The sequence below is a fragment of the Phytophthora sojae genome (genome assembly GCF_000149755.1).
Source record: "Phytophthora sojae unplaced genomic scaffold PHYSOscaffold_2, whole genome shotgun sequence".
NCBI lineage: Eukaryota > Oomycota > Peronosporomycetes > Peronosporales > Peronosporaceae > Phytophthora > Phytophthora sojae.
In genome coordinates this window covers 7,279,178-7,292,839 of record NW_009258116.1, presented here as the reverse complement: position 1 = coordinate 7,292,839, position 13,662 = coordinate 7,279,178, and the positions used below count along the sequence as shown (strand labels likewise).

Sequence of the window (13,662 nt, the reverse complement as noted above, 5' to 3'; positions counted from 1 at the left end):
CCGACCGGATCGACTCGATCTGCTGGACCAACTCGGTGCGCGCTTCGACCTCGACGATCTTCGGCGGCGACTCCGGTCGTCCTCGCTGGAATCCGACTCGCTTGGTGACGGACTCCGCTTCACGCGCCTGGACGTCGTTCGCGGACCGGATGACGCGCTCGACCTTCGGTCAATCCGGACGGTGGTGCGATCGAACTCCGACAAACGACATCGTCCTGATCCACCGCCGTCGATGACCGAGGGAGTGCGCTCCGGGTGATCTCCACGGTTCCTCCGCCAGTGCCGGACTGAATCATCCCCGCTTGTGCGGTCATCACCATGGGTCCGTACCCAATCGCGGACATGTGCCTCGCGGCATCGTGTCCGGACCACAACGACGACGAAGACGAGCTGCCTCTGGACGACCGAACTCCCGATGCCGCACTGAATGTCGACTCGTTGGATCCGGCCGTCGTACCGAACAAGCTCGAATCGAGATCCGAGGGCGAACGCGACGGCGGACCGAACTGAACCAGCGCTCCGGTACCGGATGCGCGTCCAGACTCGCTGGATGCATGGTACGAAGGGAGCGAGGAGAGCGACGGTGTGGACAGCGGCGGCCCGGACGGGATCGACGACGCGGACTGGATGGACGACGGGCGAGGCGGTCCGTACTGCGGGCGCTTGGAATCCGGTTCGCCGGTGGACGACCCTTGCGGGCTCCGTGTCCGCCGGAGTCCGGCCGCTCGTAGACGCAGGACAAACTCGCGACCCAGTAGTCCAGCCTCGTAATCCGACATTAATAGATCTCCGTCTTTGTTTCAGCATGGTAGTCCAGGATCGGTGCTCGCACAGGTTGCTGCGGCGTTGATCCAGTGTTCCCAGCATTCGGTCCGGTCAGGTCTTGAACGTCCGGCGCATCCAGTACGATCTTGAAGGGCACGCCGGATGCCAGCTCGCGCCACTCGATCAGCTCGAACGCGAGGAAATGCTGGACGTCTTCGACCACAGAGCGCACCAGGCTCGGTGTGACTCTGGAGGACTTGGACTGGAACCACATCGGGATCAGGTTGTGAAACCTGACACCGGCAGCGAAGAGGAGAGACTGGATGAGCGCAACGCACTCGCGCGGCGAGAGAAGGCTCGGCGGAATCACGATACCCGTGACATCCTGGGCCAGACACAGCTCAAGCCGTACCGAATCAAGCTCCGCGATCCATGCAGCGTCTTGACTTGCCATCGCCATTCGGTCCGACAGGTACTTCGACGTCGCCAGCGCGGCGGCCCACCATTCGGTGAAGTCGGGTGCCGGCTCGGGCCAGGCATACTCCACCTTGAGCGGGACCACGGCGCTTTCACGATGCTGCTCCCAGCGGCGCACTTGCTCGGCCACGTACGCCTGAGTCTGAGCCTCGCTCACTTGGGCCTTGGTCTCGTCGGGTCCTCGCGAATCCGAGGGCGCCGGACTGGATTGGGCTTCAATCTTGAGCGCAGGTGCTTGGGCAGTCGCGGCCGGACCGGATGGCGCAGGGGCAGACCGGGTCTCGGCTTCGTCGTTCAGTACGCCGTCTTCTTGGACAGTCGACAGCAGGCCTTCGTGCTTGGTCGTCGGGGCTTCATCCAGAATCTCGACTTCGTCATCCGGCTGGGGAGAGTCCGAAACTCGATCCTCAGCCGGGGGTTCAACCTCATCGGCGCCTCCCACAGACGCCTGGGCGGGTTCATCATCCTGCGGACTCACCCTCATCCAGTCCCGTCGCCGGGTCTGGGACACATTCGGTGCCGACGGCACAGACTCGGTCGAGTCCGCCTCCGGAGCCTCATCCTGGTTTGCTTGGTGCGCATCCAGAACGGAGGACTCCGGGGCCGCTTGATCTTGAACGGCCGCCGACGCCTTCTTCTTCTCTTCCAGGGCCGCCTTGCGCTTCTCAGCACCAGCCTTCCGAGCCTCCCGGACAACGTCGTCCAGGGCCTTGTGCTCCTCCGGCGGCAGCCCTTGTCCTCGACGCGACTGACGCGACGCTTCACCGCGTCCGCCTCCGCGTCCACCTTCACGTGCTTCCTTCCTTCCAGTCATAACCAAACCGTTAGTCCAGGTAGTCAGTAGAAACACCCCTTAAGACCAAATCAATACAAACAACTCGCGGTGAAACCCTAGGCAACCAAATCCGGGCACGCTCACCAGCTGACGCGAGGCGGGTGAACCCTTTATCGTCCAGGGTGTATAGCGCACTATGCCGGACCGAATAAATTCGGGTTCGGAGTACCAGAGATTGTCCACGCGATAAGCACCCCACGGGACACTGAATGACCCGGGCCTGGAACCGCTTGGACGCACCGAATCGCATTAATGCGGTCCGGGGTTTGGCGTGTGTCCTTGTGTCAACCCCTATAGGTATCGTTTACCTTTGGTGGGCCGGACTTCACCGAGTTGAGTTGTTGTGATACAGAATAAAGTCTGCTGGGTGTCTTCCTTGGATAAACCACACCGAATGAACAGAAGGTCAGACCGAATGAAAGGGACCACAGTCAGATCCGTAATTCAGAATAACCAACACACAGAAATACAATGCCGAGCTAAACGTCACACAATATACAGCCACCACTTATTCTTTGAGACCCTTGGGTGGGGGGTCTATACACCAGTCAACTTCGGAGCCGTCACCCAAGGCACTGGCCAGCCCTGGATGCACACTCACTTACGCGCACCACCCTCACAGAATGAGGGAACAATACAAAATATAATTCAGTCCTATCACATAGTAGTCAATCAATTCGGTCTGGGGGTGTGTGACTACCTCAACCACCAAAGACACACAGTAGGGAATATGAAATGGATGCCCGGTTAGAGCACGCAAATAGAAAATAAAGCTCTCACAGGTCACTCCGGGGTGCGACACCCCAGTCACTGCCGACTTTGCCTTGGTACCTTTGAGTCCCCACTACACCAGTGCTCGCTACACCAGTGAGGCCTTGGAAGCGTCCCTAAACTGGCTTAGACCGCGCGCAGGCAGTCTCCTGGAGGGCTCTTAAAGAGGTCAAAGTCGGGGTGCTACTTCTGCCCCGAGCACAGAGTCGTCCGCGTGTTCTTCGGCAAATTGGTTTCTGTTTAGATCTTGCGTCTGGCTAGCTATCTTCTATCACTTCGCTGACTATAATGTAGGTTTAACTATGCTTCGCTTGTCTTGAGTATGCTTGTGCTTCTTGGCAGTTCTTCAGTATGCTTGTCTTGGTTTCGGTATGAGGAGACTTGTTGACGGCGACACTTGTTCGGGTACACTCATCAGATGATGACGGAGGTATCTGGGTACACCGTCTCTTCGTCTTGAAACTGGTCCTCTCCCTTGGATCTGCGGCTCATTCGGTGCCGCCTGTGGATCTTGGGGGATCTTGGTCTCATCCGGTTCGGATCGATGCCGCTGTGTGAACACACTGGACTTGTTCTTGGTGCGTCGACTGAACGAAGGTGTCGCGACGGTGTAGGACGCTTGTGGGCTTGAAAGTAAAAGCAGAAGTGATTGAGATTGAACGTTTAGCGCATACCCTTCGTAGCCCTTGCTTCCTACGTCTCCTAGGTCTCTCCTGCGCTATCTCCAGTCTCTCAAATACAAATAGATGCAGGTGGCAATGCTACCGCCACAAGCAAAGCGCAGATCACCTTCCAGCTCCCGTCTGCTGCAACTTGCAGCTCGCTGGCAACTTGTAGCTCGCCTACAACTTGCAGCAACCCGCAGCTCGACTGCAACTTGCAGTTCGACCTGCAACCCAAGTCACCATTTCTAACACTCCTCCTCGGCAGCATCGCCGTACCTGGACTTCTTGGGATCACTCAAATGCAGTAAGTCGCGGAGTTCGCTGAGACGCGGCGCCGACAATGTCTTCGTCAGCAAATCAGCTAGCTGAAGTCGCGACTCCACGTAGACAGGCTCGATAACTCCTTGGTGAGTGTATGAGTACACGAACTTGATGCAAATGTCAATGTGCTTTGCGCTGGCCGACGTCGACTCACTTCGAAGCTGCTTTATCGCCGCTCGATTATCAACCATGAGCGGCATCGGCTCCAGCACCGGCAAGCGAATCTCCAGCAGTAGCTGGCGGAAACCCAGCAATTCACGGCAAACGTGCGACTCAGCCGTAAATTCTGCTTCCATAGTCGAAAGCGCGACACCACCTTGTTTCTTACACACCCACAGAATCGGCATCCCGTCCAGTAGCACGACGCCTCCCGTGACACTCTTGCGGTCGGTTTTGTCCGCCGCGAAGTCTGCATCACTAAATCCTTCGAGTCGCAGCGCCGCGCCAGGATTGCAGCCTTTCATTCGCAGTTTGACGCTCTTTGAGCCACTTAGGTAGCGAAGCACACGCTTACATAGCTTCCAGTCCGCCAGACGAGGTTGATGCGTCTGACGTGTGGCTTTGTGGACCGCGAAAGCGATGTCCGGTCTTGTACAGCGTGCAAGCCACAGCAGGCTACCGACCAAAGACTGAAATCGCCGGAGCGTAGGCCCCCACTTTTGTCCACAGCGGGGAGTAACTCCTCCTGAAGTGCTGGTTTGTCGTTGCACTCTTCTCCGATCGGTGTTCGCACTCCGTGCGCATTCTCCATGCCGAATTCGCGCAGTAGTTCGTCAATGGCTACCTCTTGGTCGAGTTCGTACCCATGGTGATCATCATAGCGAACACGCATCCCAAGGAATCGGCTCACATATCCGAGGTTCTTTATCGATAGGGCCGCCATGTCCTCAAAGAACTTGCCCACCAACTCCTCGCGCGTTGCGGTCACCAGAAGGTCGTCGACGTACACTCCAACGACAACCATGTCGGGACCGTCATGCTTGAAGTAAAGGCACATGTCCGAGATTGCTTGAGTGAAGCACGCTGCCAGGAGATGGTTGTGGAGCAGTTGACTCCAGAGACGACCGGCTTGCTTGAGCCCGTAGAGTGATTTTGCAAGTCTCAGCATGAGCTTATTTTTTCGCTTCACACCGAACAGTGTCAAAACGCTGTCAGGAATCTCCATACCGGGTGGGATCTCGATGAAAATCTCCAGCTCGTCCTCCGTGGCAGCCATAACGTAAGCATTCGGAATATCCCCATGCTTAGCAGGTACCTTCCAGCGTCGTGCGAGAACTAACACAACCTTGACGGTCCCAAGCTCCATCACCGCCGCGAAAGTAATTGTATAGTCCACACCAAAGAATTGCTCGTTGCCACAGGCAACAAGTCGCGCTTTGTAGCGCTCGACCGCACCATCCGCTGTCATCTTGGTCTTGAGCACCCACTCTGTGTGGAGTACATGTGCGTTCGGCGTGCGTTACTCGATTGTCCAGACATCGTTGGCTTCCAGAGCTTCGATCTCTACATTCATTGCGTCGATCCACTTCTCGAGCATGCTGCTTCTCATGGCTTCACCATAATTCCGCGGGTCGGCCTCGCGAACGGCGTTGGCTACATCGTGCTCCTCCTGTTTGGCTGCCTTTCCCGAGGTTTGGCCTGCAGTGGATCTTGTCTCCTGAGGTGCCGCACCGACCGAAGTCTTCTGCTTCAACCTGGCCGAACGCCGTTTCTTCTTCGGGCCGGAAATCTCGGTCCCGCCGGTGCTTGCTTCGACAGAGTCGCTCGACTGGCTGGCCTCCAGCATCTCACGCTGCCACTGCGTGTTCTGGCTGTCGGACAGCGTCGTAATATTCTGACTATGCTGAGTCACGACAACTTTCTTGATGTTGGGGAGATAAACGCTGAACCCTTTGGTTTCATCAGACTTCCCACAATGATCCCGGGCTGAGCGCGCTGCGCAAACGTTTTCTTCAGAGGGTCCCGGCGCACAGTACACGGCGATCCGAATGCCACAATTTCTCCAAGACTCGGCGTGTGACCTGTGAGAACCGCAAGTGGGGGCTGCCGCTCGAAGTTTGCACTGGTTGGGCTCCTGTTGAGCACGTAGGCAGCGTATTGAACAGCGCCCCCCCCCAAATTTGAGCGGCAGGCCAGACTCAAACAGCATACAGCGCGCCATGTTGAGAATCGTACGATACATCCTCTCGGCCTTGCCATTACTCGCTTGGTTGCTGGCCTCCGAGATCTGCCTGCGGACACCAGCGTCACCACAAAACGGGTCCAGCACGCGATATTCACCACCGCCATCCGTGCGAAGCACATGAATGCGATAGCTGAACTGCTTCTCGAAAAAATTCAGGCACAGCTTGAATTTTTCGGCTGCTGCGTCTTTTGTGCGTGCCAGGAAGACTCGGCAGTAGTTACTGCGGTGATCGACGAAGTTGACCAAGTATCGGTTTCCACAGCGGTCTCGAGGCGTAACAGGTCCTTTCAGACCGGAGCAAATGACACCACCGATGGTATCAATTGGTGCGTTTGCCCCCGTGTCTTTCTTGCTCTGTGGATTCTTCGGCTGCTTCCCTTGAGCACACGTCAAGCAGCGCTCTCGCGTCTTATCAGTCAACGTGATTCCAGACCCAAGCGCCATGCGCTCGATGGTGTCAAACTTCCTCCATCGCGGCGCGCGAGAATCCGTCTGCCGTCGCGATACGACAGCGCATACCCCTTCGCCTCCAGTAACCCGAATGAAATTAGGTTCCTTGCCAACTTGGGTGCAAATTGCACGTTCTCAAGTCGGACCATTTTCGTTTGTCCCCTAACATCGACTTGAAGAAGGACACTTCCCTGCTTTTCAACAAGCAGTTCTTCACCACCAGCTCCAACACATACATTTGCGCATGCTCGTGGGTCTTCGAGCAGCCGCTCATCGTTCACGAGGTGTCGGCTGGATCCAGAGTCAAGAATCCAATAGTCCCTGTTGTCACGACTGTCTGCCGCTACCAGAGCCGTATCTAGCACGGCCAGCGTGTAGTCCGCGCCTCGTTTTCCGCTGACATTGCTCCGACCGGGGCATGTCACCTTGAGATGCTTCTCCGATCCGCAGACGTAGCACTGCCTTGGCTTCGTCTTCACCTCCCTCAGGAGAACTAACCCTTCCGCGGTCAGTGTCGCTACTCAGGGAGCCAAGATCACGGTCGTCGTCAGCGACGTCGGTAGTTGGGCTCATAACCTGAACGAAGGTGTCGCGACGGTGTAGGACGCTTGTGGGCTTGAAAGTAAAAGCAGAAGTGATTGAGATTGAACGTTTAGCGCATACCCTTCGTAGCCCTTGCTTCCTACGTCTCCTAGGTCTCTCCTGCGCTATCTCCAGTCTCTCAAATACAAATAGATGCAGGTGGCAATGCTACCGCCACAAGCAAAGCGCAGATCACCTTCCAGCTCCCGTCTGCTGCAACTTGCAGCTCGCTGGCAACTTGTAGCTCGCCTACAACTTGCAGCAACCCGCAGCTCGACTGCAACTTGCAGTTCGACCTGCAACCCAAGTCACCATTTCTAACATCGACATCCAATGTGGGCACGGGGAGCGGACCGAATGAACGATCCTGTCCGTCCCCATCCGGTGTGGCACTTCTCCATTCGGTACGCCGTCACCGGGTGCACCACGATCCGGTCCGGACAACACGAGGCTTCATCCAACAGGGTCTTGTGCGCGTGTGACCATGTCTGGTGGGGCGATTCAGTGGGGTGGTCCGACAACTTGACTGAGCCAATGCAGGCAGTGGCCAGGATACGTTCGCTGGCCACACTTTCGCACCTTGGGCCTATCCTGCTGTTAGGGAAGTCGGCGGACGGACAGGATGCGTGACTCCGCACCGAATATGAGCGCTCATCCGGCGGGCGCATCTCCAATCCTGTGAGCCCATGCTTGCTGCAAGTGCCGGGTCCCACCAAATCTCCACACACATCCACAATCCACACGTCACACTCGTCTCTACCGGATCTCCATCTCATGCGACCAATCACAGCTCACCGAAGGGTCCACGTATCCATGGGGTCGGACATGGGTGCAGACAAAAATCTGTTTCCACGTCGTGTCAGGAGCAGCTTCAGAGCCGTGAGTTCGCCGCTCTGAAGCAGGAGATGGCAACCCTGAGAGCTCAAGTTGCTCAGGCCTCGCAGACCGCGTCGGGCATCTCTGTCGACGTGGGAGGTCGCGTCGTGCGCTTGGCCCAGCGAGTTCACGCGCTGGAGCAGAGGTTGGCTTCCGCCGGGGCTTCCGCTTCGGGCCAGCCGAACTAGGTGGCTCGTGCTGCCGGTATGGTTTCAGCCGCCCGACGTAAAAGGTCGGATGGAGGCGCATACTAGATGGAATATCTAGCGTGTAGGCGTTGCCGTGCCGTGCCAGCACAGTGAACGGTCCGATGAAGCGCGGAGCGAGCTTGCTCGCCCCGAAGTCGGAAACTGCATGTTTAGGCAGGTTTTGAGTAGCTAACAAGACTAATGAACCCTTCTCGAATTCATTAGTGTTGCCCCTGCCAACATTGTCTGCGTTCAGCTTCTGTCGGTCGACAGAAGCTGCTATAGCGTCTTGGACAAACCGAATGACGGCTTGTCTGCGCTGCACGAAGTTGATTGCGTCCGAGCTGAACTCGCTCAGCTCGTTTCCAGCAGTAGGCCCGGCCTCTGCGTTCGTCTTCGCGGTGTCGGTGCCCTGCACAGAACCATTCTTCTTCTTCTTCTTGCTCTTGTCGGCGTCTGTGCCCTGCACAGACGCGTGCTTCTTCTTCTTCTTGCGCGTGGTCGCGGCTGACACTGTGCAAGTGTCAGCGGCATTCTGCGGCTGCTGCGTTGCAGTCGTAGATCCTCCCCCACTTAAGGAAGGAGCCACCATCCCGAGTAGACTCGGGAGGCGTGGGTGCCTGATGGCATTCACGTAGAACGGTGTATGCCCGGTCGAGGCATGCACCGAGTTGTTGATGGCGAACTCCGCCATCGGCAGACACTCGCTCCAGTGTTGGAACGGGTGAGCGTAGCTCTTAAGCACGTCAACGAGCACGCGGTTCACGCGCTCGGTCTGCCCGACCGTCTGCGGATGGTCCGCAGTCGACATCGAAAGTTGACTCCCAAGAAGTGTAAACACTTCTTGCCAGAGATGCGCAGTGAAGCGCGGGTCTCGATCCGACACAATGTCGATCGGCATGTCATGGTGTTTGAACACCATGTCAACGAACAGACGTGCCGTCTGTTTCGCAGTCACTTCAGCGGGTACCACAGCAAGATGTACCATCTTGCTGAAGCGGTCAACAAAGACCACAATGCCCGTGTTCCCCTGGCTGTCCGGGGGAAGACCGAACACGAAGTCCAAAGACATATACTGCCAACACTCCGACGGAGTCGGTAGTGACTGCAAGGGAGCCTGCGCGAAAGGCGCAGGCGTCACACGTCGACAAACCTCGCAAGCACGGACGTACTTGCGCACCCATTTATACTGGTGGGCCCAGTAGAAGTCTCGCGCGAGAAGAAGGTATGTCTTCTCACGGCCCGGATGCCCCGCAGTCGGTGCATCGTGATACTCATACATGATCCTGAGTCGCAGGTCGTGGTCATTGGGAACGACAACACGGTCCGCGTTGTCATCGACTGCACTGTAAAGTAATAACCCGTCGTGCACCCGATAACGGTGTGCACGAGCACGAAGATGCTTCGGCAGCTTCTGACGAGCTTTGTCAGAAGGCGCTGAGCCATAGGTCAGCAAGAGCTTCGCGTCCGCGTCGTGCGCGTACGCGACCTTCACGTCGTCCAACAGTGACGACGTTGGGGTGCTCGATCGCACGGCGTCAATGGCATTGACGTCGGCATCAGTCGTGGCGTAGTCAGGTCGACGCGAGAGCGCGTCGGCCACCACATTGAGTCTTCCGGGTTTGTACTCAACCCGGAAGTTATACTCTGCGAAGAATGAGAGCCATCTCGCCATCCGTTGCGAGATGTGCGGCGACTTCACAGCTGTCCGCAGCGACGTGTGGTCTGTGTAGACCACGAACGGTTTGCTTCCGAGTAGATACACTCGGAACTTCGCGAGTGCGTACTTCATGGCAAGGAGCTCCTTGTCATGTACCGGGTAGTTGCGCTCAGCTGGCTTCAGCTGACGCGATTGGTAGTAGACGACACGATCACGACCCTCGTGATCGTGCTGCATCAACGCACATCCGATTGCGAAGTCGGATGCGTCGCACACTACGTGGAACGGGCGATCTTGGTCGGCCACCGCCAAGATCGGCACCTCAGTCAAGCCCCTCTTGACTGCATCGAAGGCCTGCTGACACTCAGCAGTCCAAACCCACTCGGTGTCCTTCTTCAGGAGCTGTGACAGCGGGCGTATCATGCCCACGTAGTCTTTCACGTACTTGCACAAGTACGTGGCCAAGCCAAGGAACTGCCGCAGTTCCTTGACGTTCGACGGCGTCGGCCACTCATTGATCACTCTGACCTTCTCAGGGTCAGGGCGGACACCGTTCTTCCCAACGAGACACCCGAGCACGGGTATGTCGCTCGCCCCGAAGATGCACTTCTTCAGGTTCGCATAGAGCTTGTGCTTGCGCATGAGCGCAAGCAGCTTCCGGAGATGCACCTTGTGTATCTCAACATCGCTCATCCCGTCCGCAGCCCGGCTGTGGACGAACACATCGTCGAAGTAGCTCGGTGCGAAGTCGCGCACCGAGCGCAACAAGTGCGTCACGCCGAGGTCCGCGAAGCGTTGTTCCTGGAGCTGTTCGGTTCCGACGAAAAGAGGAAACCTCGGTGGCGCAACCTGTCGCTCCTTCGGAGGCTCCTTTTTCTCTGGCTACCGCGACCGGGGTTCCTGTAGCTTCACAAGCGGCCACCGTGTCACTCCCGAGTCGTCTCCACACTCGGTTGGCCTCTGTTCACGCTCGGGCGATGGTAACTGTAACGGTGACAGCTTCACCGAGGGCTGGACCTGCCTCGATTGCCCCAGCCGTGGTTGACGCTTCTGACGTAGCTCCTGGATCGTGTAAGCTCAGTGGTCTTGCTACCCTGTTCCTGGAGCCGGGTTTCACGGCACCCGGGGCGTCGGAATGCTGGCATCTTATCCAAAACGCCAGTGTCCCCCTCGCCTTCGAGGACGACTTGGTCGCCCCCAGTTCGGTGGATGGAATCGAGGAGTTTGGCTCGTGGACGGATCCTGCTCACCCCTTCCAAGTGTTGCGCCAGCTTTTCCCAGATGGGCCTTGTTTGATCGATACGACAGGTTTTCCATCCTCGCTGGCTATATCCCGTCGTGCAACTGGTCGAGCTCTACTCGTCCGCCTATGGCGGCAGTTCCAGGGGTACTCCTACCACTCCACCGAGAGGGGCGACCTTGGTTTCGCCTTGTGGGAGCGTCGCCACTGGATTAGGGGTAAAGCCGTCAAGGCGTATATCGACAACCTCGCCAGAACCCTCGGTCAGCGCAACGTGCAAGTCCTAGCGCTTCGACAAGCGTGATCCAAGTACCACCGAGAGCGCAGTTATCGTGCAGATCGCTTGCGAGGCCAGATGCTCCACAAGGTGTGGAATGGGGCCATTACGTACGACGGACAACCTCCACAGCACCGCACCGAGGTTTTGCTGGAGCCGTCGTACCTGCAATACTCGTTCGAGGTGACGGAGTGGGTCCCCACTACCGACGACTGGGCCTCCGAGGTGGCGGACGTGGACGCCCGCGAGCCGTGGCGGAACTGTTGGTTCCAAGAGCCGGCAAACCACCCTACAACACGGCTTTCGCCCCTTGCAACGACGTCCCGTTGTTTGTCCCCAACGGATCGACTCGGGACACCGTGGCGTCGTCGGTCGTGGTTGAATCCTCTCTGCGGACTTCGATGGTGGTCGCTCCGTGGGTGGCCGAATTCGTTGCTCTCGCTCTCTTAGCCGCGATGAGGAGACGAAGGAGTCGGGCGAAGCTTCTTCCGCCGCCGGGTCAAGTCTGAGCGTGTTGGCTCAGGCTGTGATGGAGACTTAGCCTCGTTAGGCCCCGTTCCAGCTTCACCATTTCGCACATGTTCTCTTCCCATGTCGACCGAGGTTCGTGATTTAGGCGAGACTGCATGTGCTATCCCAATCCAAAATAATGTCATGTTGTTCATTCCATTTCGTCATTCCTGCTCGCGTAAACGTTCTTCACCTCCAATGCTTGGTCGCGGTTCCCAGAGTCTCGTCTCGGTCCTTGAGCACTGTGGCTGCGCCGAACGATCGGTTCGTAGCCATGACACTTCCCCGTTCTCTGATCACTTCGTCGTTAGCTCAATACTCACCCGTCGGCTTGGGGTGCGTAATCGGATCCTTTCTGTATGAAGCGCTGCTTCCGAAGTCTCGGTTGCCCTCTCATTAGCTTAATCGTCACTTCCTTCTCCTGCAGGGGTTTCGACCGATAATCCCTTGCGTCTTCTATCGTCTTTAGCTCCATTTCAAAATCTCCATCCATCATAAATCCATATATAATCGTAAGTCAAAGTCTGACGCACCGGTGTGCACTCTTTCACCGCTAAATAACGGCGTCCGGAACCTCGGCCACCCCTCCTTGAGCTTCGCCGTCACTCGTTTCATCTAATACGGGGTTCACCGAGGTTTGTTCGCATCTTAAGCTGCCCCACGGCTCCGTTTTGGCTTGTTTCGTTCACATAACATGCAGCATGCAAATTCCAGTGGCATTCTTCGTCTGTCCCTGCGAGCTGGATAGCCCCCGCAGACAGGTCAATAGTCGTCTCCAGTAGCTTCGTTCGTCTAACATCGCGGGATGGATTGCCCCCGCGAGCAGTTCAATCCTCGTTGGGGCGCAGAATTACTCCTCGTCGGCCACTTGGACCATTTACAAACGTCAGTCGCTTCGCTTCCGGCGTAGGTAATCCACCACACGACAGATTGGACGCTGGTTCCCATGTCGGCTCGTCATAGCCGACCCACTTCACCTTGAACTCTCGGACGGCCCGGTGAGTACTCGTTGACAACGGTGTCCGGTCATCGAGGATAGCCTCGACTTCATACTCGCCGTCCAGGTGGTCCAGCTCAAAACTATCTTCAGGCAGTAGTTCGTCGTCGAAGTCAAGACGAGTGTCTTCGGCGACCTCACGAGCCAAACGAACCCTCGGTCGGCCTTCGAACTCGTCCACTGACTTGAGTCGTGAAACATGCACCACCGTCCACTTCGGTCGGGTAATTCCAACTCATACGCAAACTCGTCGACCTTCTTCTTCTCGCAGAACGGTCCGTGCCACCGATGGGCTAGTTTCTTGGTCAGTCCTGGTCGAACCCGCTCCATGTACAACCACACTCTGCTCCCGGGCTGCAAAGAAAGCCTCGTTCTCGTCACTGCAGCTCCACCATTGTCAGGGGAACTCGGTGCTCGGTCGACCGAGGTTCTATTCTCGTTCACGCCTGCCGTAGTTTCCTTCTCCTTCCTGCCAAGCGATGCATTGTGTTCTCCCGCTCTCCGAGCCTTCACCGCGGCTTGGTACTCCTTGGCCATCCTCAGGGCGATTTACTGCTGTCGGTTAACCTCTCGGCGCCATGCTAGCGCGTCAGTTTGGCTACCGAAGTCTCGTTTGAGTGACGAGGACATTGCCTTGAGCGTCGACTGTGCATCCCACCCATGAACGAGGTAAAACGGAGTCTCCTTCCTCGTCGTATCACGGGAGTTATTGATGGCAAAGATCAGTCTTTCGGCGATCTCGTCCCAATGCTGCTGCAATGGGTCTTCAGCGTATACGCGGACTGACTGCATGATCATCTTCACCGATCTCTCCTGCTGGTTGTTGGCCTGCGGTCGGTAGCTCAGAGTTGCTCTCGACCGAG

The 13,662-nt window shown here is 57.1% G+C and overlaps 5 protein-coding genes across 5 annotated transcripts; 2 read left to right on the top strand and 3 right to left on the bottom strand.

Moving 5' to 3' along the window:
* Positions 1-778: 778 nt before the first annotated feature.
* Positions 779-2,056, bottom strand: PHYSODRAFT_482781 (hypothetical protein; the record flags this gene model as incomplete). The annotated part of the gene is made up of 1 exon (XM_009522047.1): positions 779-2,056. The coding sequence occupies one exon, from the start codon at positions 2,054-2,056 to the stop codon at positions 779-781; it is 1,278 nt and encodes a 425-aa protein (XP_009520342.1).
* Positions 2,057-3,957: 1,901 nt separating this feature from the next.
* On the top strand, positions 3,958-4,332 carry PHYSODRAFT_479395 (hypothetical protein; the record flags this gene model as incomplete). The annotated part of the gene is made up of 1 exon (XM_009522046.1): positions 3,958-4,332. The coding sequence occupies one exon, from the start codon at positions 3,958-3,960 to the stop codon at positions 4,330-4,332; it is 375 nt and encodes a 124-aa protein (XP_009520341.1).
* Positions 4,333-4,831: 499 nt separating this feature from the next.
* On the bottom strand, positions 4,832-5,107 carry PHYSODRAFT_415219 (hypothetical protein; the record flags this gene model as incomplete). Its single annotated transcript, XM_009522045.1, has 1 exon — positions 4,832-5,107. A coding segment is annotated over one exon (276 nt), but the record flags the coding sequence as incomplete, so codon positions are not given.
* Positions 5,108-5,293: 186 nt separating this feature from the next.
* Positions 5,294-5,995, bottom strand: PHYSODRAFT_296886 (hypothetical protein; the record flags this gene model as incomplete). Its single annotated transcript, XM_009522044.1, has 1 exon — positions 5,294-5,995. The coding sequence occupies one exon, from the start codon at positions 5,993-5,995 to the stop codon at positions 5,294-5,296; it is 702 nt and encodes a 233-aa protein (XP_009520339.1).
* A 4,757-nt stretch (positions 5,996-10,752) lies between these two features.
* PHYSODRAFT_326122 (hypothetical protein) lies at positions 10,753-11,833 on the top strand (the record flags this gene model as incomplete). Its single annotated transcript, XM_009522043.1, has 4 exons — positions 10,753-11,278; positions 11,366-11,543; positions 11,567-11,707; positions 11,743-11,833. 4 exons carry the CDS (start codon positions 10,753-10,755, stop codon positions 11,831-11,833), a joined length of 936 nt encoding a protein of 311 aa, XP_009520338.1.
* Between the last annotated feature and the right edge of the window lie 1,829 nt (positions 11,834-13,662).